Source organism: Cyprinodon variegatus, unplaced genomic scaffold, assembly GCF_000732505.1.
Source record: "Cyprinodon variegatus isolate N-32 unplaced genomic scaffold, C_variegatus-1.0 Scaffold22, whole genome shotgun sequence".
Taxonomy (NCBI): domain Eukaryota; kingdom Metazoa; phylum Chordata; class Actinopteri; order Cyprinodontiformes; family Cyprinodontidae; genus Cyprinodon; species Cyprinodon variegatus.
Genome location: NW_015150475.1, coordinates 558,833 through 582,670, shown reverse-complemented (window position 1 = coordinate 582,670; position 23,838 = coordinate 558,833). Strand labels below are relative to the sequence as shown.

The window sequence follows — 23,838 nt, the reverse complement described above, 5'->3', positions numbered from 1 at the left end:
GCAGCAATGCGGCGTGGCATGGAGTCGATCAGTCTGTGGCACTGCTCAGGTGTTATGATAGCCCAGGTTGCTCTAATAGTGGCTTTTAGCTCTTCTGAATTGTTGGGTCTGGTGTATTGCATCTTCTTCTTCACAATACCCCATAGATTTTCTATGGGGTTAAGGTCAGGAGAGTTTGCTGGCCAATTAAGAACAGGGATACCATGGTCCTTCAACCAGGTACTGGTAGCTTTGGCACTGTGTGCAGGTGCCAAGTCCTGTTGGAAAATGAAATCTGCATCTCCAAAAAGTTGGTCAGCTGCAGGAAGCATGAAGTGCTCTAAAACTTCCTGGTATGTGGCTGCGTTGACCCTGGACCTCAGAAAACACAATGGACCAACACCAGCAGATGACATGGCACCCCAAACCATCACTGACTGTGGAAACTTTACACTGGACTTCAAGCAACGTGGATGAAGTGCCTCTCTTCTTTTCCTCCAGACTCTGGGACCTTGATTTCCAAAGGAAATGCAAAATTTACTTTCATCAGAGAACATGACTTTGGACCACTCACCAGCAGTCCAGTCCTGTTTCTCTTTAGCCCAGGCAAGACGCTTCTGACGCTGTCTGTGGTTCAAGAGTGGCTTGACACAAGGAATGCGACAGCAGAAACCCATGTCTTTCATACGTCTGTGTGTGGTGGTTCTTGAAGCACTCACTCCAGCTGCAGTCCACTCTTTGTGAATCTCCCCCACATTTTTGAATGGGTTTTGTTTCACAATCCTCTCCAGGGTGCGGTTATCTCTCTTGCTTGTACACTTTTTTCGACCACATCTTTTCCTTCCCTTCGCCTCTCTATTAATGTGCTTGGACACTGAGCTCTGTGAACAGCCAGCCTCTTTAGCGATGACCTTTTGTGTCTTGCCCTCCTTGTGCAAGGTGTCGATGGTCGTCTTTTGGACAACTGTCAAGTCAGCAGTCTTCCCCATGATTGTGTAGCCTATAGAACTAGACTGAAAGACCATTTAAAGGCTTTTGCAGGTGGTTTGAGTTAATTAGTTGATTAGAGTGTGGCACCAGGGGCCATCAATTTTGAACCTTTTCACAATATTCTAATTTTCTGATATGATGAATTTGAGATTTTCATTTGTTGTCATTTGTAATCATCAAAATTAAACAAAATAAACATCTGAAATATATGAGTTTGTATGTAATGTATGAATATAATATACAAGTTTCACTTTTTAAATGGAATTACTGAAATCAATCTACTTTTTCATGATATTCTAATTTTATGACCAGCACCTGTAGCTATGTGTACGGTATCTCACAAAAACAAGTTCTCCCCTCATTTTTAATGGGAAAGTACTGAAGATCTAAAACTTTGGTATAATCTAGTCGGTGTACAAACTGCATAGAAAAAAAAATATACAGTAGCAAAATGAAATACAAAGGGAAGCATGAGAATAAAAAAGATAAATTACGTAACATTAAAAAACGGCATACTTTGAGAAGATTAAAAATTACGTATCTTTTTAAAGAAAAACAGACTAAAAATTAGAAATGTAATAAATAAAAAAAAAATAAAAAATGCAAATAACATCAGACTTCTTGCTTTTACAGTAAATAACCAAAATTAACTATTTCGTATTACTCTACATAATGGTGTCCTGGAGTTTCTCAATAGGGTTTTGATACCTGAGTGAAGTTGCCCCCCCCACCTTTAGACCAAATTGGTGTGAAACGTTTGTGAAGCAAAACTTTTCGTTTGTGCCGCTATATTTTTAAAGATATAAAGAAATGTTTGTAGAGGTCATCAAAGGTCAACCAGCCCCCCCACCTTCTTCAAATCAGACAAAATGAGTGTCAATTAACTCGACTCTGTTAGTGCTGGTTTGTGCAACAAAAATTGTCTTTTGTGTTGCTATTTTTTTTTCTTCAGGTTAAAATTTAATCATATTCATAGGTTAGCAACTTATAATTTATATAAAATTCAGTTTCAACATGAACAGATGTTCACTGACCTTTGATGACCTCTACAAACTATTATCATTAAAATGATAGCAGTACAAAAATGTTATATATTTTAAATTATGCATTTTAAATATATATATATTTATTTTAAATATTTTAAAATTAAATATACATTTTAAAGTTTTAAATTTTTTTATAGCATAAATGTTCATTTGTAGTGCTATCATTTTAATGATCTATAATTGTATATAAAGAAAACCTGCAGCCACACGGCCATTTCAGGAACCACTTTGACACCTCTGCTTTACCCTCTTTAACATTTAGTGATGTTTTTGGGGTCATTACTGTATTTAATGCTGACCTGTGACCCCGCTTCTGAAGGGATGGGATCATGCTCTGCTTCAGGCTGAAACACCACCAGCTGGAATTCAAGCTTGGCTTTATCTTCTCCCCATAGCTCATAACACTGCCACCACCATGCTTAACGGTTGGCAAGACACATTTATACTAGTACTCCACCTGATTTCCACTAAGGTTTGGCAATATTAATGTTCATGCCAATATATGTCAGTCCAACAAAGGGCGATGGACGATATATTCATGCAGGTGACTTTGTGAGTAGACCGCTTCAAAGCTCCTCTTCTGCACCGCTAGTAATATTGTTAAGCTCCTGCGCACATCACTAAAACCCAATAAGGTAAAAAATACTAGTTTTCTTATCAATATATATGTTTCGTCCAGTGTTCCCTCTTATCTAGTTCTTCTGACTGTCTTATGAGACATTATAGTTCTTGATAGTTTTCAATTCGTTCAGCTGAATGTGCAAAATCAAAGAGACGGAAAACTGAGGAGGACATTTTTTTCTTTTTTTATGAAAAACGCACAGCTTCACTGCAGGGAGGATTTTCCTTTATAATTAGTTTTTTATTTAATATATATTCTTTTTAATTTGTTGTCATAAAATAAAATCCATAACAGACAGAGTGGCCTTTAAATGTACTTAAAAAAAACCTCTCTCACTGCTGCATCGTGCCACTGGGGTGAAAGATGCAGCTGAAAGTTTCTGTGTACAGTACCATTACAAACTGAATTTTTTTCTTTTTTATGGGCTGCGTCTTAACCCGTAGGTCTAAAATAAAACAGGAATAAAAATTACCCTTTAAAAATAACAAACTTTAAGGACTTGGTCTATCATCAATGGTCGAAAGATTCGTCTCATTGCCAAACCTTAGTTTCTTCCATACATGCCTGATACCATCAGTTTATTCATACCAGAGGGCTGAGGAACCAAAGGGAAATGGCTAATTGGACAGTTTGGACATTCTAACCAAGTTCTAAGCTCACTTTTATTGCCAGAGATTTAGACATGAAAGTTGTGATTGGTTATTCTGAGAGAAGATTAAGCTTCCACCGTCGGACAAGCTTTAAACTGACTACATTGAACCGAAGTGTCAAAGATTCAGTTTTGTCCCATTAAAAGATGGAGTTAAACATTAAAGTTAGGCTGTACTCTTTTTATTTAAACTGCATCATGTCATGCTTCTATTTAATTAGGAAAAAGTTCAAACTTTTACTACAGTTTCATATATTTTAAATCTTTTTAATAACCGTTGCTTTCTTATAAATTCACAGCCTGTCCTTCAGTAATAATGTATTTTTGTACAATAGTAAGAAATTTAAAAGGAATTCTAAATTGTTTAGTGAGTAGTACTTTGACGTTTCAAGGTTTTCTTCTAAAATCAAAGGCCCTGAAACATCCCAAAAAATAGATGGTGACATTATTGAAATTTGTTTTAAGGTAAAAGTAACTAAGTTCTAGTATCACAACAGCAAGTACTGTACTTGGAGAAAGTACATTTAGTTTTTATCAATCTACAACAACAAAAGCTCAAGGGGTGTGAATATTTTAGCATCATGTCGTACCTATGAGTAATAAATGCTTTTTATAATTTTTTTGTGCTAACTTGCGTAAAGCGTTTTATAAGCTTCCTCTTTAGAATCAGATACACATTTGAACATTTGCCAGATTCAGTAAAAACAAAAAATTCAGAGTAATTCCTGAACACTATAAACATCAGAGGTTCTTATGCTGTTATTGTTCCTGCTTTTAAAGGCAAACACTTTACTTCGATCATAATTCTCAATACCTTCAACAGTAGATGAACATGTAAAGCTAATGAGATTTTTTTTTTTTTATTGCTTAGCTTTCTGCTCCTGTTCTCCAAGGAGTTCAGGGAGAAAGTCTCTGTATGCAATCTTTGCTGTCAGAGCCCTAAGAGGAAGTTTCACTTTTATTTTTTATGTTTGTCCCTGACCTTCTTGATCATGACTTTGTTGGATAAAGTCTCCAAGATGGCCTTGAAACTTTTTTCCAATTTAAAGAACATCAGTAACTCTCTTCCTCCAGTCCATAAAAAGCCTTATTACATTTTTTCCCTCAAACTTGTGAAGCTTTGCTCAAGGTTTAAAGCTCCTGTATCATGATTTTTTTTTTTTTTTCTACAAATCAACTCTAGGCATATATATTATGAAATATTTCCTTTTGCACCACACAATTTTAATTTATCCTGAAATATTATATATTATTTTCTGGTGCGGTTTTTCCAAGATGGAAGAGAGATGCTTCGTTTTCCTCAAAGCTGTCCAGACTAAAGTGCAACATTCCTGTGCTGATTCACAACTGCTGTATAGAAATTACAACCAAATCCCGCTGAAAGCTTTCCTCCTCGGCTAGTTTGAAAGTTGTTTTTGAATGATCACATCCTGGGCGTGTTCCTAACATGGCAGGTCGCCCAGGTGGGTTTAATATATTGGGCTGTTGTCGTTCCAAACCTCTAGACAGCTCATCATGAAGAGAAAAAATCAGCTGCCAAGTAGAGCAAACTGATCAAATAGGGCTGAACGACCATGAGGAACATTTATATGAAGTTTTAGACATTTTACAAAGGCTAATGCCCCCAACAAAGTTCATTTTGCACTATATATTTTTTGTCATCTAATTGACTGGGTTTTTGTTTCTGTTTAAAGGACTTGATATTTAGTCAAATAAAATATTTTCAATGCATACATTAACATTTGAAGTTTTTGTTTTTTTCTTACTTTTCATAAAAACTGAGATCTTAAACCTGCTGTAATGCTTTTTATCACTGTGATGGAACCATAAATGATCTATTGTAAATTCAGTTTCTGTTTAACTTGTGGAATTTAGTTTAATATGAAGTTTTATAGCCATGTGACCTCACCTCTGCCCCCCCCCCCTCCCCCTCTGCAGGCACATCAGATCTGTTACTCTGTCCTCTGCCTTTTCTCCTACGTGGCGGCTGTGAAGGGGAAGGAGGCGGAAGGAAAACCCAAGCTGCTGTCACCAAGACCCCTTCCCAGCTAGTCGTCACCCCCGGCAACCCCCCCCCCGCTCCTCTACACCCTTGGCGTGCCTCTCTACTTGAAATGGCATCTCTGCTCTTTAACCAGATTTTTGACAATCCCTTGTTTAACTCGAAGCACACAGTTCCTGCTCTCCCCTCCTGTGTAAATAGAATCCTGTGATCCTTTTTAGATCCACCGGTGTAGACATGTCCAGTCTGTGATGTTGTGTAAATAAGTCCTAAAACTCATGGTTGTTGTCCCGATGTTCCAGCCCAGCTAGTTACCGTGTGCTTGCCCTGTTTGGATTTGGAGAAGTGACTGGGCTCTGTATGGAAGCCTCAGTGACCCATGTGGTGCAGAGGTGAGGGATTAGCCCGAGCCACAGACTGCATGCAGGTCCTGTGCTACAGCAGTGAAGCTAACCCCCCCCCACCCCACCGCTCGTCTCCATACAGTTCTGTGTAATTCTGTGATACGTGATTACTGTAAAGTTCCAGTTTGTCCAAGTTGAAACTGGTGAAGCATCCAGAGAACCTGTTAGTGCAGTGAAAAGCACCAGAGCACCGCATGTAAACTCTCCTTAATGCTGTTTGGTCCTAAAATACTTCAGGTGTTCTCAGATGTGTCCTCTGCTCCACCAGGCTGAATCACTGTTCTAGTTCTGCTGTAAAACTTCTCGTCTGTGCTCCTCTGGTATTAACTGCATGTTACTATAAAGATGGAATAAATATTATATATATTTATATATATAGTATTTATTTAATATATGCATTTATTGAGTGTAAATTTTCTGGAAAAAAAGTTACAAAATGTTGATTTGCTAGATGTGCAATACTTAAGAAGTAGTTAGCCATTGCCAGAGCCAGGTTCTCTTGGCTCCACAGGGTGAAGAATGTAAGAGTTTCTTTTTCTATAGTGTGGATTTGCTGAATATTCAGTGTGTTATGACTGGTCATCGTGTTCCGCTTCATCATGGGTCAATCACAAGACAGAAACTAACAAGATTTTCTGATGTTCATAACTTAGATTAGAATCGCCTGCAGTTATTGGAGGAGGCTGGTCAGTTCTGTGTCTGAAGCAAATCTCTACAAGCACAGCTATGAACCCTGGCTGATACATGTATGAGTAACAGACAGACTGACTGTGGTTGGAGACTTAGACTGCTGCTGCTCTACTTGAACAATTTCTACCTAAATTAAAGAATTTGCAAAGTGATATTTAGCAACTGAATGTTAGATTTTTTGTTTTGTTTTCATGAACAAATAAAATCATCTTTAGGAAGCATCACTTAAACTGAGAATTTCATGACAATTTCTTCCATTAAGCATCAACAGGCAGATGGTTTTAATGTACTAGGCAGGCAGAGGAAGTTATTTTTTTTCCCATGTTATACCTTTATATGTTTGCTTGTTTCTTTCTTCAACTCATACATTTCATACCTGCTCTGACTGATGATTGTTAAACAGCATCTCAGCCATACTGTTAAACCTAGAGGTAAAGGTGCTGTAAGGTTTTCTGATGGTATCCAAGACAGCCTGGAGGATCTATAAGATGTAATATGTATGAAAACCGATCCCCAATTTATTTATTTTTTTTGTTGATATTCCTGGAAGAAAGCATGCAGATGGTGATCTCTTAACATCGTCTCATAGATCAGCATTAGGTGAATGAAGGGTTTAAAGTTCTGTTTCCTTAAATCAGTATTTGTTTAGATCAACAACACAATATTGGGTTATTCTCAGGCTGTCTGGTAAAATAAATTTGCTCGCATGTTAACGGGCCGCAGTCGGTTGAAAGCCCCATCAAAGCTTGTTGTGCAGGGAAGCAGCTTTATTAGCTGTCCAGTGCGTTTCAGCTTGTGGCCTGAAGCACTATTCATAAAGGAAGCGCCACAGTGCATCAGAACGAAACGGACGTGTAAATTAGCAAGATGCTGAATTGATCCTGAGCCGTCAAAGCTTTGTCTTCCTGTTTAGTTGGTTGATCCTCTTAGGTTGCTTTTCAGGTACAGAAATATAATTTCATGCTTAGCATGAAATGCTAAATGTTTGCAGCCTCATGTCATTTAGTTAACTTTTTTTACCAGGTAGGATAATAAATGCAAATGTATAAAAACTGAAGAGCAAACTTAGGCGCTAAAGTTTATGCAGAAACATATTCGGTTTCTTCTAAAAAAAAAAAAAAAAAGACATTACTCTTACGAGCTCTTGAAAGAGGTTAAAAAAAACGTATTTCTCTCCTGTGTTTGACCCTTAGAAAGTTTCAGAGCAGACAAACTAATCATGGCTGAGATCATTTGATCTTTGTTTGTTCCATGGTGTTAAAAACAGGTCCTAGCTAAACCCACAGTGTGTGTGTGTGTGAGAGCATGTGTGGTCATGTGGTGAACAGTCTCCTATCAGCAATATATTGCTATGGTAAATTCACTGGAAGAGTTTTATTTTGATCCTGACATGCCTGTATTTTTAGTAACCTAAATGTGCAAAGAAGAACTTTCAGAAGGACTTTGAGAAGATGCTGTACCATCTCCACAACGGATCTGAATGTTCTGCTTAAGCTAAAAAATAAAAAAAATGTTTTTTTGTTTTTTTTTCCTGGAATATTACAGCTCATCTCTGTTACTGTGCTCACTGGCTGCTGTCAATGGAGGGAAGAAGTAAAGAGATGCCAGCTGTAAGCTTTCCAGTATTTAAGGAGAAAAAATGTATTTATAGATTATGTACAGCTTTGGCAATATAATAAAGTTGTCCTAAATGATTATTGATTTTTTTTTTCTTGAACAAAAGACAAGGTTTTCAATTTTTTTTTTTCAAAGATTTATTGCAGGAAATTGAAGCATGGTTGTTCAACTTGACCCTGAACACGAGGTTAAAAGAGACAGCAGAGACCTGAGCTGCTCTACATGCAGTGAAACCAACTTATTAAAGATTTCCTTCTGTGGAAATGTTTTCTTATGTAGGTTTTCATGTAAATAAAAAAAAAAATCTTCTAGATAAATCTCTTAACAGGCAGAAATGTACATTTTTGTGACAAAATAAAGTTCACATCTAAGATTAAATGACTTAATTTACTAATGCTGTGAAAATATCCCATTTGTAACCATACTGGCCTGCAAAGCCTTTCAAAAGATCTGCTGATGTGCCTTTTAATTTCAATAGAAGATAAAGGTGACATAAGTAAATAGGAAAAGCAGTTTTTGTGTCAAAAGTGGAAAAAAAAAATAAATCCAAACCCTCCAGGTCCATCATGAAGTATCGGCCCCCTAAAGGTTCTGCTTCCCTTGTTGGAACAAAACGGCATCGAGTGGATTTTCACATCTCTGCAGAAATTTGCCTCCTGCTTCTTTGCTGGATGGTTTTTAATTCAAGAACATCAGAGAGTTTGGGGACACAAGGTCTCTTTATGCAATAGCACATTTTTTTATTAGTTTCAAGTCCAGGCCACTCTTTAGTCATTTGGAGTTGAATTTGCTGCTGTGCTTTGGGTCCCTGTCCTTTTCTTAAGCTTAAAGTCATGAACTTCTGAGGCAATTTCCTTCAGGAAAGTATTTCCTATATTAAAGCAGATCCTGCCCATCATACCACCACCACCCTGTTTCAGAGTCACCTGGAGGCCAATCTTCCTAAATATCCACATCTCTTCACAATTCAAAATATTTTTTGGGAAGTTTTTGAGATCATTAAGATTTTCAGGAATGCTTTTGTTGTTTTTTGGTAAGCCTTAACCTTGGAACCTTTCCCATTGATTTTACTATTTTCCGCAGTCTCTACTGGACCATGACCTCCGACTGTCACCTGAGACAAATGAGGCCTGCAGGCATTTAGATGTTCTGGTTTTTTTTTTTACAGCCACCTGAATGGCTTATCGACATGCTTAATAGATCTTTGGTCTCTTCATCCAGCCCGCTTACTCCCTGCACTTTTTTCTCATCTTTTCCTGAATTTATTTGGTGAAGAGAACAATCATTTTTACATTATGTAATCTACTTATGTTAAACAAATCTGAATAAGTGATTGTTTTGATGGGTAAGAGCCTTTTCTTCTATATAAAAGATCACCAAAAACTGCTTTTAAGATTTACTTTGGCAAATAAAGTTGTAAAGGGGACCTAAAATGTTCAAAAAAGGCACAGTGCTAAAAATGTCCATTTCCTTTTTGTCAAACTTTTGTTTAGTTAAAAAAAAAAAAAACTAAGGTATGGTTTAACTTATTTATCTTTAGCAAAAATAATGCACAAAAGTAATATTTATAAAAATAGATTTTGAGCCAGATATACTTTGTAAAGAAAAGGGAATGATATAAAAAATAAATTAGTAATGATACTTGCAAAGTACCCAAAGGATATTAAAACATGCATTTAATCTAAAATGAAAAAGCACCTTTTAAATCTCTTAACTAGGCCGATTCATCTTTGCATTGTTGTGTTGCATAAAGTTCAAAGTTGGAGACTTTCCTTTTAGCTTGCCGTCTAATTCGTTACATCTTGATTCTTTCAACATTTAAAGCACTTTTTAAGACCCATATGTGGCTTAAGTTGTAGTTTCAGATTAATTTGAGGCTTTAAGGCTTCCTATGTAAATGTGACCTTTTGTCCAAGGCTCAAACGTCCCCGTGGACATTTCTGCGGAGAATCCGGAGACGAGACATCACCTCGTCCCAGTCCAGGTAGGCCCCCTCCAAGTGTCGCAGCCTGTCTGGTCTGCTCACGTAGCTCTTTCTGCCGTGCAGCAGACGCCAGTTGTCAAAGGTCACGATGTCTCCTGAAATAAAACACTCAAGATCAGACATGGGAGCTTTTGCTGTCGATCTGAAATACCACAGAAACAAATCAGGTTTTTATCCATTATCATTCTTTGGAGGATGTCCTTCAGTGACTGCAGAGAGGACACGGTTACTGATGGGCTGGATGTTTACAGCTTGAAATAACACAGTGGGAAGCAGCAGATCCATCCTGCTCCACATAAATGTCCCGAACCTCAGCCGTTAGGAGCAGCAGATGCATTTCATGGCTTTCACTAGACATTGGTAACTTGATTTGGCCGACAGTGACAAAGATAGCAGTGAAGTTTTAATGTCACTACCACCTTAATGATGACAAAAACGCCCATCAGCATGTTTACAACAGGCTGAAGAATCCTGCTGACAAACATCCTCCTCACTGAAATCTTTACGTTTCAACATATTAAAGCAACTAAAAAGTCATCCATTTTAATTGCTTTTGATGAACTATTGTTTAGTTTTCTTCTGTAAAGCACCTTGTGATCTATTTCTTGACACTATACCACATCAAAATGCATCATAACCCTTTTCTAATCTTTTCACGTTACAACCACAAACTTCTTTACTGATAGAACAAAACAAATACGCATAACTGAACCGCAAGGAAAGGGATGAATGCAGGTTAATAGTTTTTAAATAATCTGAGAGTGACACCAAAAAAAAAAAATAAAGTGTGTGTGTAAAATTTTATCTCATAGTTTTTTTTTTCTCAGCACTGGTGGAAAAACATGATGGACAAGAGAACAAAACTGTTGGTTGCATGTTCTACAAATCAGGCCTCTGTTGAAGAGTGTCAAGAAGGTGACCATGAAAAGTTCATCTTTAGCAGATGTGTGTATGAAGAAGCTCTGGATCACCTTGAAAAATGCCCTCTTAGTGGCAGCACTGTGCCACTGTAGCAGCAGCAGAGATGTTCAAATATTTGGTAAAGATTAATATAAAGTCATCCTAGAAGAAAATCTGGTGAGGGAATTTTCACAAGGCTTGACTGGATTGTTACTTTTTATAAACTCAACCCTAAAAATGAAGCCAGAAACGGTTCATATTAAAGCACATTTATGTCCTTTAAAACCCAGGAATTAATCTATAATGAAAACTGGTGGAAATATTTTTCAATTTGCTGATCATTCACCATCATCCTTTTACTGAGCCTTTGTCTGGATGTATAAAGCTGTTGAAGACATGTCAAGTGTGTTTTACCGTCCAGGTGGTTTGTGTAAATATCTAGCTCCAGTCTCATGACTAGGCTGTCTACTGCCTCCATTTTGTTTTTATAATGCACACCAATAGCTGCAACAGATATCAGGATGGCGGCTATGATGCCGGCCTGTTTTTCCTTCAGGATTCAGAATCAGGCCCCATCTCTGTTCACTCAATAACTTCCTGGGAGTTAACGAGGCAGAATACTGGTTTTACCTTCATTTTTATAAATATTAAGAGCTGAAGTCATTGAGTTGTTTAAACCTGTATCTGTTGGTTTATTAAGTGTTCACTGTGTGAATTATTTCTGCAAGATATTTGGACTTAATTAAAGGAAACATGTAAACTGGCCTGAAAACACATTCTTCAGGAGAATTTAAGCCCAAGAGTAGCAGTTTTAGGTTTTTAGCTGTGAAATATGGAAATACAGACAGTTTTGTCTTTTATTCTACTTTTACTGTGTTTTAGTTTAATAAATAAATAACAGCAATGTGAGGCAGAGTATATTTTTCTTTTTTGGTTCTGGTTTCCAAGGCGACCACCTGACCTGGCTCCATGGTGTAGGTGACCACGTTCTCTGGTCTGTTCATTATGTCCACATAGGCCTTCAGGGCCCTGTAGAAGGGTTGAACCTGATGCAGGGGGACGTCCAGCACAGAGTCTCTGGTGGCGTTGTTGTAGTTTATTTTGCAGATGTTACCCTCAGAGTCAACGCTGATCAGAAAATACAGAAGGACAAAATATTAGTGTTTAGAACTGAAGCAGTTTTTATTTAGTTCTAGCTTAACATGAAATTTAAAAACAAAAACAGATGTGATTCATTTAAACATCTTTACGGCCTATTGGACTTTATATTTAATGTGGAATGTAGATTATCACTATTCTGTTATATTTCTAAGCTTTGTGTTTTTGTCTAATTCACATGTAAAGTTTTACTGTGTATATATAATTGAATAATTTTGAACAGCAGAGGGCAGTGTTCTCACACCGAATATAATAACTGAACACCATCATAAGGTGAAGTTTGCTGTTTCTTTTGTGTGAAATCAGATGTCTGTGTATTGATAAACAGACAGCTGACATTTTAACAGAACTTACTCGATTATACGGTTCTTTGACTGTAGCATAAAGTCACAGTAGTCTGTCCCGGTGTCTGTGAAGTCGATGCGGAGTGAGGTGAGCGTCCGAAAGGCCTCTGGATCCTCTCTATGGAGCTGCTCGGCCATGTGAAAGCCATCCACCACCTCGCTCTCCCCTCCTTCCTCCGCCTGGTTAATGCAGTGCAGGAACTGTACCTACAGCAGTCCGAAGCACACATGCTGAGCAAACGCTCCTTTCCAACCTCTGAAGTCATGAAGGCCAAATGCCAAGACATGATTCATCACCGATCCCATTCCTGTTTAATCCTCTAAACGCCATTTAAGAACGATTTTACTCACCCCAGGTGCAAAGTGTAAAGCAGGATAGTCTGTATGCAGGCTTAGTTTCCCAGAAGTGTATGCCACATTGTTTGCCATGGATTTGTCCTGGACTTGCCATGTATGCCTGAGGACAAAGATAACATTCATTAATAAACCCCACTTTAATTATTCCGCTTTGGCAACAGAAGATCAGCAGCGACAATTAGGAGAAAAGGATGAGATGAGATGAACTTCGGAGGGTTCCCTGAGGGGAAACTGGGCAGCTTCACAGAAACGCTCAGACTGTAGACTCTTAAGCAGATCCTTCATTGAGATGCAGCATGAGTTGAGCGCTAATGAGGTAAAGTTATCTTCAATGTTCTGTTTGTATGCCTCGTTTTGGACAAGGCTTGAGTCATTAATAGTTTCTGTGGTGGCAGACCTCTCCGTTTTCCTCTGCAGACTTTTCACTTCCTGCTCTATGAGCTCATCCACCGCCAGTGGAAGAGCTTTATGATTCAAACCTCTGTTGCAGCTGAGTGCACCAGGTTATTCCTCTGACTTAAAAAAAGAAAGATGAAACACTTTTAGTTTGTTTTTCTCTTTTCTGTCCTGAAACAATCAGCCCAGCAATAAGTCAAAGTGATGAACTGCTGTGATGGAAAAAGGGCGAAGAGAAACTCACTAAGCTCAACTCTGGAGCCAATACGAACCAAGGCTAGAGAGGAATCACTGGTGCATACACTTAAAATACTTGGCTTAAAACATTTGCCTTCTTTTTGAATGTTTCATATTCAGTCATCGTGAGCAGGACTATTTGACCTTAATTTAAAAAGTGAAATTATTTTGTAATGAAGCTCCATTAATGAAAAGGAAAAAAAAAAATAGAAACTGTGTTTAAATTAATTGTAGAGACTGAATTATTGACAGTCAGATCCACTAGTAGTTGGTAAAATGTCCCTCAGCAAAATGCAGAGGAGCTTTGCTTTTACTGGTTCTTCTTATCAGAATTAATGAAGTTCATTAATACTGTTTGAGAGAATTTTTTTTTAAAGTCAGCTTATGATTTCTAATAAATAGTATGTTTTACTTTTTAAGAACTTCTGTTATTATTGAAAAAGAGGAGGAATATATTTTCCTCTGTCATTTGTCGATAATGTTGTAATAAACCTTTTTTTTGTATCTCAATATCCCTCAATTGTCCTGCAGTGAGGTAATTTGTCCTCTGCTTTTAACCCATCCCCTTAGGGAGAAATCTTTTGCCTGTGGAGCACATTAATCGACCGTAGAAGGTTCTCAGAGGAAGTGGTTTAAATGTTGGCGGACTGAATACTAACTTTTATCCACGTTTCAAATGTTGATTTGAAGTAAAGGTAATTAGGAGGTAGTCCTCCTTTATTATCTGTGTCCCAGTACCACTGCTAACAGAACAAAACCTCAGCATGATGATACCACTGCCAGGCTTGACTTTTGCTGCTGTTCTTAGCTTTTTAAACTCTGACTTTGACTCCTCCCAACATATTTACCGTCTCACTTGCCAAACAGCTCAACATTCCTCTCTTCTGACCTTAAACATTTTTCTTTTGAGATCATTCAGCCAAACAATCTGGGCAGCAGAGGTTGGAAGGGCTGATTTTGGGTGCAGGTTTTCCTTATATTTTGGTGTTCCTTCATATTTCCCTTTGCAGGGCCCATTTTTACCAACTTTCTCCCATCTCAGTATGACCGTTTTGGGTCAGATGACTGAAACTTGGTCACCAGCTGGTGTTTAACAGGACAATGATCCCAAATACTTATCCTCCAATGAATTAGACAGGTCATCCAATTGGGAATAATGGACAACCTGCCCGTATCCTACTGGTGGTCCTTGGAGCCGATAGAGTTAAGCAAAGGTCAGCTGCTAAGGGGTTCACATTAAGTTACTTCAGTAGCTTCAACTTCATCCCCAACGAAACATTTGGAGCTACTATTAAAAGTTATGCTCATCCAGGAAGCAAACACCCAGCAGCTTAATGATGGCCGCACTGAAACTGGAGGAGGGAAAGTTATCCCATTATTATGGGTTGTAAGAAAACCAAGAGCCATTTCTAAGTTAAAACTGACCAAACAGTAATTTAAAACCTGTGCATCCAAATCCCCCACTAAACTAAACCAAAGTACTTGTTGTACAATCAGTCCATCCTACCAGTAGAATAATTCAAATGTATCATCAGGAGCCCCAGACTCAGACTGGTAATCTGTGATACCAGGCATTATTTGCCCGGTGGGCCGGTCCTACTTTCAGCTTGCACAGGTCGACCCTCCTTAAATCATACTCAAGGAGCTCAAGAAATAATACAATGTTAACTACATTGTCCATAAGTCGACTGGTGTAGATGAAAAAATGCCAGGGCCGAAAATCGTTCCCAGTCCGAGCCTGAAGAGCCCTAACTTCTTATGACCCTGACAGTGTGTGTAAACTTGTCCCCTGCACTAGATCTTTCAAACATATGTTCAGCTGGCTTGCATTAATTAAACAAACCAAAATCCCCAGCTTCATGTGGATTTTCAGTTCTGAACATGAAGTAAACATCACAGTCTCACCCATAAAACGTCAGCCTAAGATATCCAATCCTCTCAGCCAGTCTGGCCACCTGGCCTTGCTCTGCAGGCGCCCCCTTTAGGTGGACGATGCCGACTCGGCGTAGAGCCAGGAGCCACGCGAGGGCAGCGCCATCGTCATGGAGAACTTCGTGGAAGTCAGCCCTGGGAATACGCAGCGACGCGTCCCAATAAAAACGCTCTGAAATGCAAAGGGTGAAATAAAAAATAGACCATTTGATAGCATTCATTGTGATGTTTCTTTATTTCTGTTTGGTAAACCAGCATTAGGTTCTTGTAAAAGCAAAAATAAATCCCTTTTTCTAATCCAGGAAACAAACATACAACTGAGCACACATGGACGGCACTCAGAAATCCTCCATGTAAACTGGACTGTGCTGATAAAATGGAAGACAGCCATCCAGATGTGCAGCACATGTTGAGTCAGTACATTGCAAAACATCCAACCTTTAGTTTGTTTACTGTTAGTAAAATACATCAAGACAAGATTAGAACACATTTTTTTATTCAAACACTGCCTCGCTCTGGCTGTTTAGCTCCAAAAACTTTTTTCTACTTGACAAAATCAAGTATGACACTTTGTTTCATTCCAGAAAGGATGTAATTTATCTCAAACTCCATTACTGCATCCTATGCTTATTGGACCAGAATGATTTTATAAACTTTGCTGCACACTTGAAGACAAATGGTTCTCTGAGAAGACAAAAAAACAGTAAGCATGTCTCGGTCGGACAGACCCAAATGGAAAGAATCCTCCACCGCTCTCCGCCCAGCTGGCTCCACTCCTTTTTCCATGCAGCCTCTCTCCAGTGACTTCCTAAGAAACATCTGCTAAGTACATTTTGTGGGGTGGGGGGGTAAAAGTGTCTACCTGTCTGGTGTTTGTGGTGCCTCTTTGTGTCTTTTAAGCAACCGCTATGTTCAAAACAAACCCTGATAAAGTTTTCAGACAAACCATGGGAATAACACCAGGATTTAGCAGTCTGACTGTTTCAGCTGAACTCCATGATTTATTCTCATCTGAAACGTCCAAAACCACCAAAGAAAATACGCCCCCCCTTTTGAGTCATTGTAGATTTAAAGATGCAACAGAAAGACGTCAACTGGTGATTCCCTAACCTCATTTTTTTTATTTAAAGCAGTGGAGCACAAATACAGAGGCTACATGAGTCAGGAGCACGGTGATCACCGTGGCTCGCAGACCTCCCCCCCCAGGCTGTTGTCACAAATGATCAGTTTCTGGACGGTCAAGGACCGGCTGCCTGTTAAAACATGTCATGAGGGTGAAGGCAAACAAAGAGAGCAGGAGAAACTGGAGCAAAAAGTAAAACTTGGATGCTACAATTAATTGGGAGGCTACAGGTGTAGCAGTGCTTCAGGTTTTTTTCTCTCTCAGTTCCGGATGTCGGTCGTTATGGAACGGCCCTGGCTGTGGGCGGCAGTCTGGTCTATGTGTGCAGTCCCAGCTGCAGTTCAGGACAAACCTCATTCTGAAACTCGTCACGCTCACCATTATCAGGACAGTTCACAGTGAGCCTGCTGGGCGGAACAAAAGATGAGAACCTTGCATGAATATATCTGCTGTCTAATCATGTAATCAGAGACTCCAAGCAGCTTGTTTGTGACGGGAAGAGATGCAGAATGAGAAATATATAATTATGGGCCTTTTAATCCAAACAGTTCAAAGTTCAGAATCTGGTCAAGTTATAAACAGATAAAACTTCAAGTAAACAAGTATTTGTGCTGCTAGGGGAGATTTATTGAACATAACATCATGACTTTATGGTTTTAAGATGTTTTAGGAAGGCTTCATGTTTAATCATAAGGTCTAATTTTTAATTATGCATAATCTAATAGAGCCTTAGAGAACTGCATTTGTTTATATGCAGGGGAGATTTACCATTAGGCAGTACTAGGCAGTTGCCTGGGGCCCCAAGTTCGTGGGGGCCCCAAAAAATTCTGTTTACATGTATGATTAATACAACTATTCATGTTTTCATAAAAATCCTTTGCTAAAATGGCATCAGAATGCTTTTAATATTACAGGGTTTATACATTAATGAGTAACTCTTATTTAATGCTTTTTGATGCTCTTTTAATGCTCTTAGAAATAATCTTAATGAAATATATATATATACATACGGCAAAATCCTTCGTCATCTTCACCGTGGACAGGCTGCAGCAATGTCCTGAGTTCCTCGCTTTTCCACCACTTTGGTTCACATTTGCATTTTCCCGATTCTCTAGCCTTTTCTCCGCCTCAAGCTTCTTTTCCGAAGCCGTTTTAATGCCACAATTGTCAAATTTAATGAATTTTAATGCCAATTAAGGCCTTAATTTAAAAAAATAATAATTTTATGATTCTAATGACATTTCCTACACATGTTTAAAAATGGTCCAAACAGACAGCAGCAAACCTTTTCAAAACAAATAATGCAAAGCGCAGTGTTGCCCATTTAGCGCCTTTGTCAATATATTTATTGACTTTTCAGACCCCTCTAGCACTTTTATTTCAAAATCTAGCACCAAATCTAGCAACTATTTTCTGCTACTGGAGGCTTTGGCGACAACATATAAAAGCACCAAACTCTGCACTTCAGAGCAGGTAGATTGCTAACCCCGCCTCCTGCTCTCCTCTGTCTTGTCTGCTGTCAAGATTGATGCAACTATTATTTCATACAAATGAAAAATGTAAGAACAGATAAGCAGATCATGGCTTGTCTACAGTGAAAATAAGGACTGGGTTATTTACTTTTTCATTCACCTTTTTGGAAACACAGAAAGAAGCAATCAGCTAAGTGAGCTTGGTGCTTGGAAAAAATCTTTCATTCCTTTTGAGACAGCATGAAAAGTCACAAAACATAGAGAGGAAAACAAATTCTGTATCTTTATAATGGGTCTCTTTTATGTGTTGCCCCTTGCCTGTCTTTGCCTAGGGCCCCGAATTTCCTAAATACGCCCAAGTTTAAATGTTTAAAAACAACATCCAACAAAAAAGTAATGCATAACTGTAAAAAGAAAGGAAAAGACAATATAATAAAATACTGTATTCAGACGCTTTTAATCTAATTCTTCTGAATAACATCGACTGCCGTCAGAGGTCACTTATTTTCCTAAGTAAACAGATTATATAATTAATGCCAACTTAAGTCCAGCTTTTGTGTGAATCTGCCTAACAGAAAATTATGAATTGTGTATACCATAAATCTGGCCAATTAGGGTGAGTGGCAGAAAAGAAACATTAGAAATCCACTAATCATAAAAAGAACGCAATAGTCATGTGGAATAAGATGGTCTGGCCAGGTCTTGGGGATTCAACTGAGACGAAGAATCTATTGTATTTTTTTTTTATCTTTTATTCCATTTATTTTTTATGAACTTTTATTGATTTGATTTTGTGAATGTTATTTTAACCCATGTTTTAGCTGTTTTGTTTTTTCATCTGTACGGTGTTATGTCTTATTTATTTTTCTGTATAGCACTTTGGTAAGCTGTGGCTGTTTTTAAGTGCTTAACAAATAAAATTGGATTAATTTGAAGATGGACAGAGTAAAGTTTTTAAAAATACTAAAGGGAACTTTTAGGGGTTGCAATAGACTTGAGACCGAGGCAGAAACCAAATTACTTTAAAAGTCCATCTAAACAATAACTTTAATGTCATACTTATAAGGCACTTTGTGATGATTTATCACATATTTAAAAAATTTTTTTTACTCGATTCTGAGTCTCCTTCCTAACAGCCAAACCCATTCAATTCTCAATGCGCTAAAGATGTATGATTTTTGCATCTCATTTGGTGATTTTACATTCAATAAGGTGGTTTTAGAGTAAATTTTCCTCAGATACACCCATATACACTATATAAAAGAAGATTTGTTATAATATTCAGATGTGACACCGCAGAATGACCAGAAACTTGATGAAAAATTCAAATGTTCCTCAGCCTTATTTCAGTTCAGTCAAGACAACTTTACTCAAAGAGACTATTCTTTTCACTTGCAGTTATTAACATTTGAACGTACAGTAAGACTCTGTTCTGGGACGCTGCAGTCCTTCCATGCACGCACAAGCTAAGCCAGAGGCATTCTGAGCAGCTGCAAAGGCCCTTGATGGTAGGAAACACAGCAGGCGTCATTGACAACAGACATGACATTGAAGTCATAGGCAGTATGAAAATGAGCAGTGGGAGCAAAGCAACTGAGGCTGTCGAAGTGAGACAGCTCAAGCAGCTTCAATAGCACACAGCATGAGATGCGCCTTATCAACTGAGCCAACAGCTCATGAGGATTTATTTAAAGCTCAACTGACTTGAAGTTTTGAGCGATCTTGACATTATGAGGAACCCTTTGGTGTAAGAGATTATTATTTCACTTTATATTCATTTTTTATCCCGGGAGAAAAAAGAAAAAAGCTCAGTCATGCTTTCCTACCTGCGATTTGTGTACTGTACCTGTTCAGGCAGCATTTAATGCATGCGAGCGGAAAAGAACTTTAAACAAACATTTTAATGAACCCTTCTGACACGACTCGATATTTTCACATAAAAAATGAATGAAAGCTGAGAAACAGTGAAGAGAAAAGAAAAAGCAGAAGAAGGAAAGGAAAGAAAATTGCATCAGAGCGAGACTACTGTGTAACTCTGGTCCCAGCTTAAGTCCTAGGGCCAGTCTTTTAGATGTTTTCTGGTCCGACACACCAATGTAGCTGAACAGCTGGATTGCCTCCCTGTTATGCAATCAAGCTTTTGGTCAACTCACTTCTAAATTCATATGTAAAGCTGGTTAAATATGATTGTTTTAAAAGCAAAGATGCAGCAAAGTTTTGCAGGAAACCAGCTCTTAAGAAGAAGACTTTAACCCGTGATCTAAGCAGAATGATCAAAGCTCTACCTGGATGTAGAAGTGATTGTCCTGCTGAGAAACGGACGTCGGCTCCACGCTCAGGTGTTTTGTAACATCTAACGAGGTTGTCATGTGCATTGTTTTGTAACTTATTTATTCTTTAGACTGCTGTTTGCCCTGAAATACTACTTGAATCCAACAAGCAACATTTTAAACTGTAAACATTATTTGGTACTAATTAGGTGAATTCCGCTGCCAATTGATAGCAATGCATTTTCCATTAGATTAAATGGAAAATTCAAGCCACATTTTTAGGATTTTTATCAAAAAATATATCTTGAAAACGCTGCAACATTTTTGTCCATTTAATCATCCTTTACTTTAGATTGGTCTGCCATATCTTCTATTAACGAAAACAGGAAAGTTGGTGCTTGAATATAAACACCTATATCGATAAAAACCAAACTTTCACCCTAACAGTACATGTTGCACTTTTCTAAAATAAACATTCAAAACTGCAGACTAATATTTTCAAGTCTTAATTTTTATCAAAATAAGTTTTTTTTTTTTTTTAGCTTTTTTTCTTCCTTTTTTAAAATCTGCAAAAACTTAATTGAAAACAGAAAGTTAAGATATTCAGCTATTTGCATTTTCCCCCATCTCACATCTGAAATGCTTTTTTATAATCGTTTTAATATAGTTTAATTGAAAAACATTAAAATCTTCAGCCAGAAGTATAATTATAACTCCAAAACCCTAATACATTTTTAATTTTACAATTATACATCATCATGAATCTTTAATTAAAAGATTAGCATAAAACAATCCTTGGAGTTTTTCTGAGAACATGATGTTGGACGATTGTCTATGATTTATCTTTGATAAAGTATGTTTTATATATTAAGAATATTATCTGAACAGACCTGCTTTTCTTGCATAATCTCCAGATGTGGTTAACAGAACTTTAAAAAAAACTGAATATCAGGGTTTCTTTAATAACTTCCTAGCAATAAAATAGTCACAGACTATATGACTGCCTTGAGATTTTTTCTGTGCGGTCATTTGTGTAAATTACTCTGGCATGCACGGAAAGAAAAGGGTTGCCGTGTGCTTGAAGGGACACTTTTGACAGCCAGACAATATAGTGTATGTGCAAAATTCCCTGCTCTGTTTCTCCCACAGTTGTAGTGTGCTACAGTGGCTTTTCCAGATGAGGAAACCTGAAGCCCAGGCTCCTGCGGTTGTTATGCAGTTCATGGTACTTTGGATCTGCTCTCACTGTGCTCTGTGGAAGCTTGGAGGCCTGTGTCGCTCTCCTCTGGTGGGAGTCCTTTAAAGCTCTGCTTCAATCACTGCCGTTATCCACAGGGCTTTTGTTTCGACTTGGATAAGTTTTATCTCTGAGCTTGGATCACCTCACTTCAGTGGACCGTCTGGAATATACCGACAGGGCTTCAAAGCCAGATGGTATAAATAACTGTTTTTAAGAGACCAAGCACATAAAAACTTATTTAAGCTATTTGGGAGATTTTATTGCAAACAATTCAAATATACTTGTGTGATTAAAGCCGAAGTCTACAATGGATATAAATCTTTTTGCATCCTTTTTTTTTTTTTTGATAAAGAGATTTAGGGTTTTCTTTCACTAACATCTGCTTAAGACTATTTGAGTGAGTTTTATTTTTTAAGCATTCAGGATTCATTCATATGGTCTCTCTGTTTAATGGACCATTAAAACATTTTCTACTTTAGTATTATGTTGAAACAAATAGGTGTTAAAGTTCCAGTCAATTAACTTTTCTTACATGCATGTTTGCAAATATGCAAAAATAAAAAATGAGTTTTAAGATTGTCACTAAAAATGAGATTTTAAAAAAATTAGCTGAATTACTTATATGTAAAACAAAAAAAATATTGTTTTAGGGAAAATAAGTAGTTAATTTGGTAACACTCTGTATTAACCAGCAGCTAATGAGTTTAAGAATAATCTTCAACCAAATTGGATAATTATTCCTAATATTTGGGCATATTAATTTCCATGTTATCGATCTTATGAAGGATAGTTTTTAATCTATGGTCAATATTCAAAACTCATAAACTTTATCCATAAAGAACAGGTATTTTATTAAAAATATATATATTTTAATTGTACCTATATCACATATAAATCTAACACAGAGAATGGTAATGGTCTTTATAGAGAAATTAAACCTCATGTCTGAATGAAATTATATTTATTTAAAGATAGATCAATTAGATTAAAGATAAACATAAAGAAAATAAATATCTTTAGAAAAGAAAAATATCTAAATGAACAAAAATCTTCTTTTTTTTAAAAAGTAAGGAAAAAAGACATCACACCAAGTGTTGATGTTAGCAAAGCAGGATTTTACTACTAAAGATTTTTAATTAAAAAAATAAAGCTGCCTGATTTTTCAATCACCCTTGGTCCACCTGGTTCACCATTTCAACCTTTTTTCATTAACTTGTTATTTTTACAAGCTTTAATTAAAGAGATTCCCCCCCTTCTATTGACAAAATGACCAACAATATTAAAGGTCGATGTCTGACTACAGCAGGGACCTACAATCAACAGGGCAGAGACAGCACTGGGTTTTCAGCAGCAGAGAAGATCTGCTAAGATCATTGCTCCTAAATTGTGCCCCTACTAGCCTCCGACTGGCAGCCAGGGTTTGGTGTTCTAGCATTTTCTTTTGAGATTTTGCTATCAATAATTTACAAGGTAAATAAAGATCTAAAACAGACAAAAAAAAAAAGATTTCCACATACATGACTGTTATAAAAGAGATACCAAAAAATGGGGAACAGAATAGGATAATTGCAAGTTATTGCCGTTGTACGTAGTTGTAGTTGCATTGCAGAGTCTGGTTACAGCAGGGATGAATGACCCGCGGTAGCGTTCTTTTTTTTACAAATAAGGAGTAAAATTCTTTCACTAATGGCTCAGCTCTTCTACAGCCTGGTGCAGACTCAGAGGGTGGAAGGTGTTGTCCATGATGGATGATTTCAAGGTTTAATTATGCATGAAAGCTCCAACTTTCTCACTTTTAGTCAGATTTTCTGCAACTTTTATATATAAAATTCTGGCTTCTTTAATTAGGATTAAAAACACAGTTAAGCTGCAACCTTCAGCCATGAATGAAACACCAACAGATATAGAAGATAAAAAACGTGGGGAAAAAAAGGAAATCCAAGCAGTGTTGATTTATCGGTTTAAATTGTCAGCCCGTATGGTGCCAGATTGAAACCACAGTAATTACTGAAGCAGCACTTGCTTAAAAGTGTTTGTGGAACATTGCCTTAAGCCGCTTTGATAACCTTCAGATAAGACATTTCGACTTTAGCGCACATGTTTAAGGATTCTTATTGTGGAGGATTGACGGTTATGTCTCAGTTCTTAAGCCTTATAGCTTATGATAAAATGCAATCACAGGCTCCAATGATTATGCCAAAAAGCCTTGTGTTTGATATTTTAGCACATATGCTGAGAATAAGCAGATGCTAAATTCAACAGATCTAATGAGCAGGAAATATATTAAATAAACAAACTGAACCCCTTTGAATCTGACTAAATAGTACCTGACAATAGGCAGAGAGAGTGTAGAAAACAGGTGGAGGCTGTTATCCTAACTGGCATGGATGTTTTCAGTCTTTCTGCATGTCAAATTGACCAAGACT

The 23,838-nt window shown here is 37.5% G+C and overlaps 2 protein-coding genes across 4 annotated transcripts in view; one reads left to right on the top strand and one right to left on the bottom strand.

The window, feature by feature from the left end:
- madd (MAP-kinase activating death domain) overlaps positions 1 to 8,149 on the top strand; it is a 68,593-nt gene extending 60,444 nt beyond the window's left edge. Inside the window, exon 36 of the mRNA XM_015391338.1 lies at positions 5,225 to 8,149. Within this exon, the coding sequence (XP_015246824.1) occupies positions 5,225 to 5,338 (114 nt within the window). The 3' untranslated portion in view covers positions 5,339 to 8,149. The remainder of the gene's footprint in view (positions 1 to 5,224) is intronic.
- Positions 8,150 to 8,320: 171 nt separating this feature from the next.
- bbox1 (butyrobetaine (gamma), 2-oxoglutarate dioxygenase (gamma-butyrobetaine hydroxylase) 1) overlaps positions 8,321 to 23,838 on the bottom strand; it is a 32,049-nt gene continuing 16,531 nt past the window's right edge. For all 3 annotated transcript variants that reach the window (XM_015391325.1, XM_015391318.1, XM_015391310.1), the window contains exons 4-8: positions 15,281 to 15,479; positions 12,737 to 12,842; positions 12,396 to 12,592; positions 11,845 to 12,011; positions 8,321 to 10,078 (exon numbers count right to left, since the gene is read on the bottom strand). In XM_015391325.1, the coding sequence (XP_015246811.1) occupies positions 9,918 to 10,078; positions 11,845 to 12,011; positions 12,396 to 12,592; positions 12,737 to 12,842; positions 15,281 to 15,479 (830 nt within the window). In that variant the 3' untranslated portion in view covers positions 8,321 to 9,917. The remainder of the gene's footprint in view (positions 10,079 to 11,844; positions 12,012 to 12,395; positions 12,593 to 12,736; positions 12,843 to 15,280; positions 15,480 to 23,838) is intronic.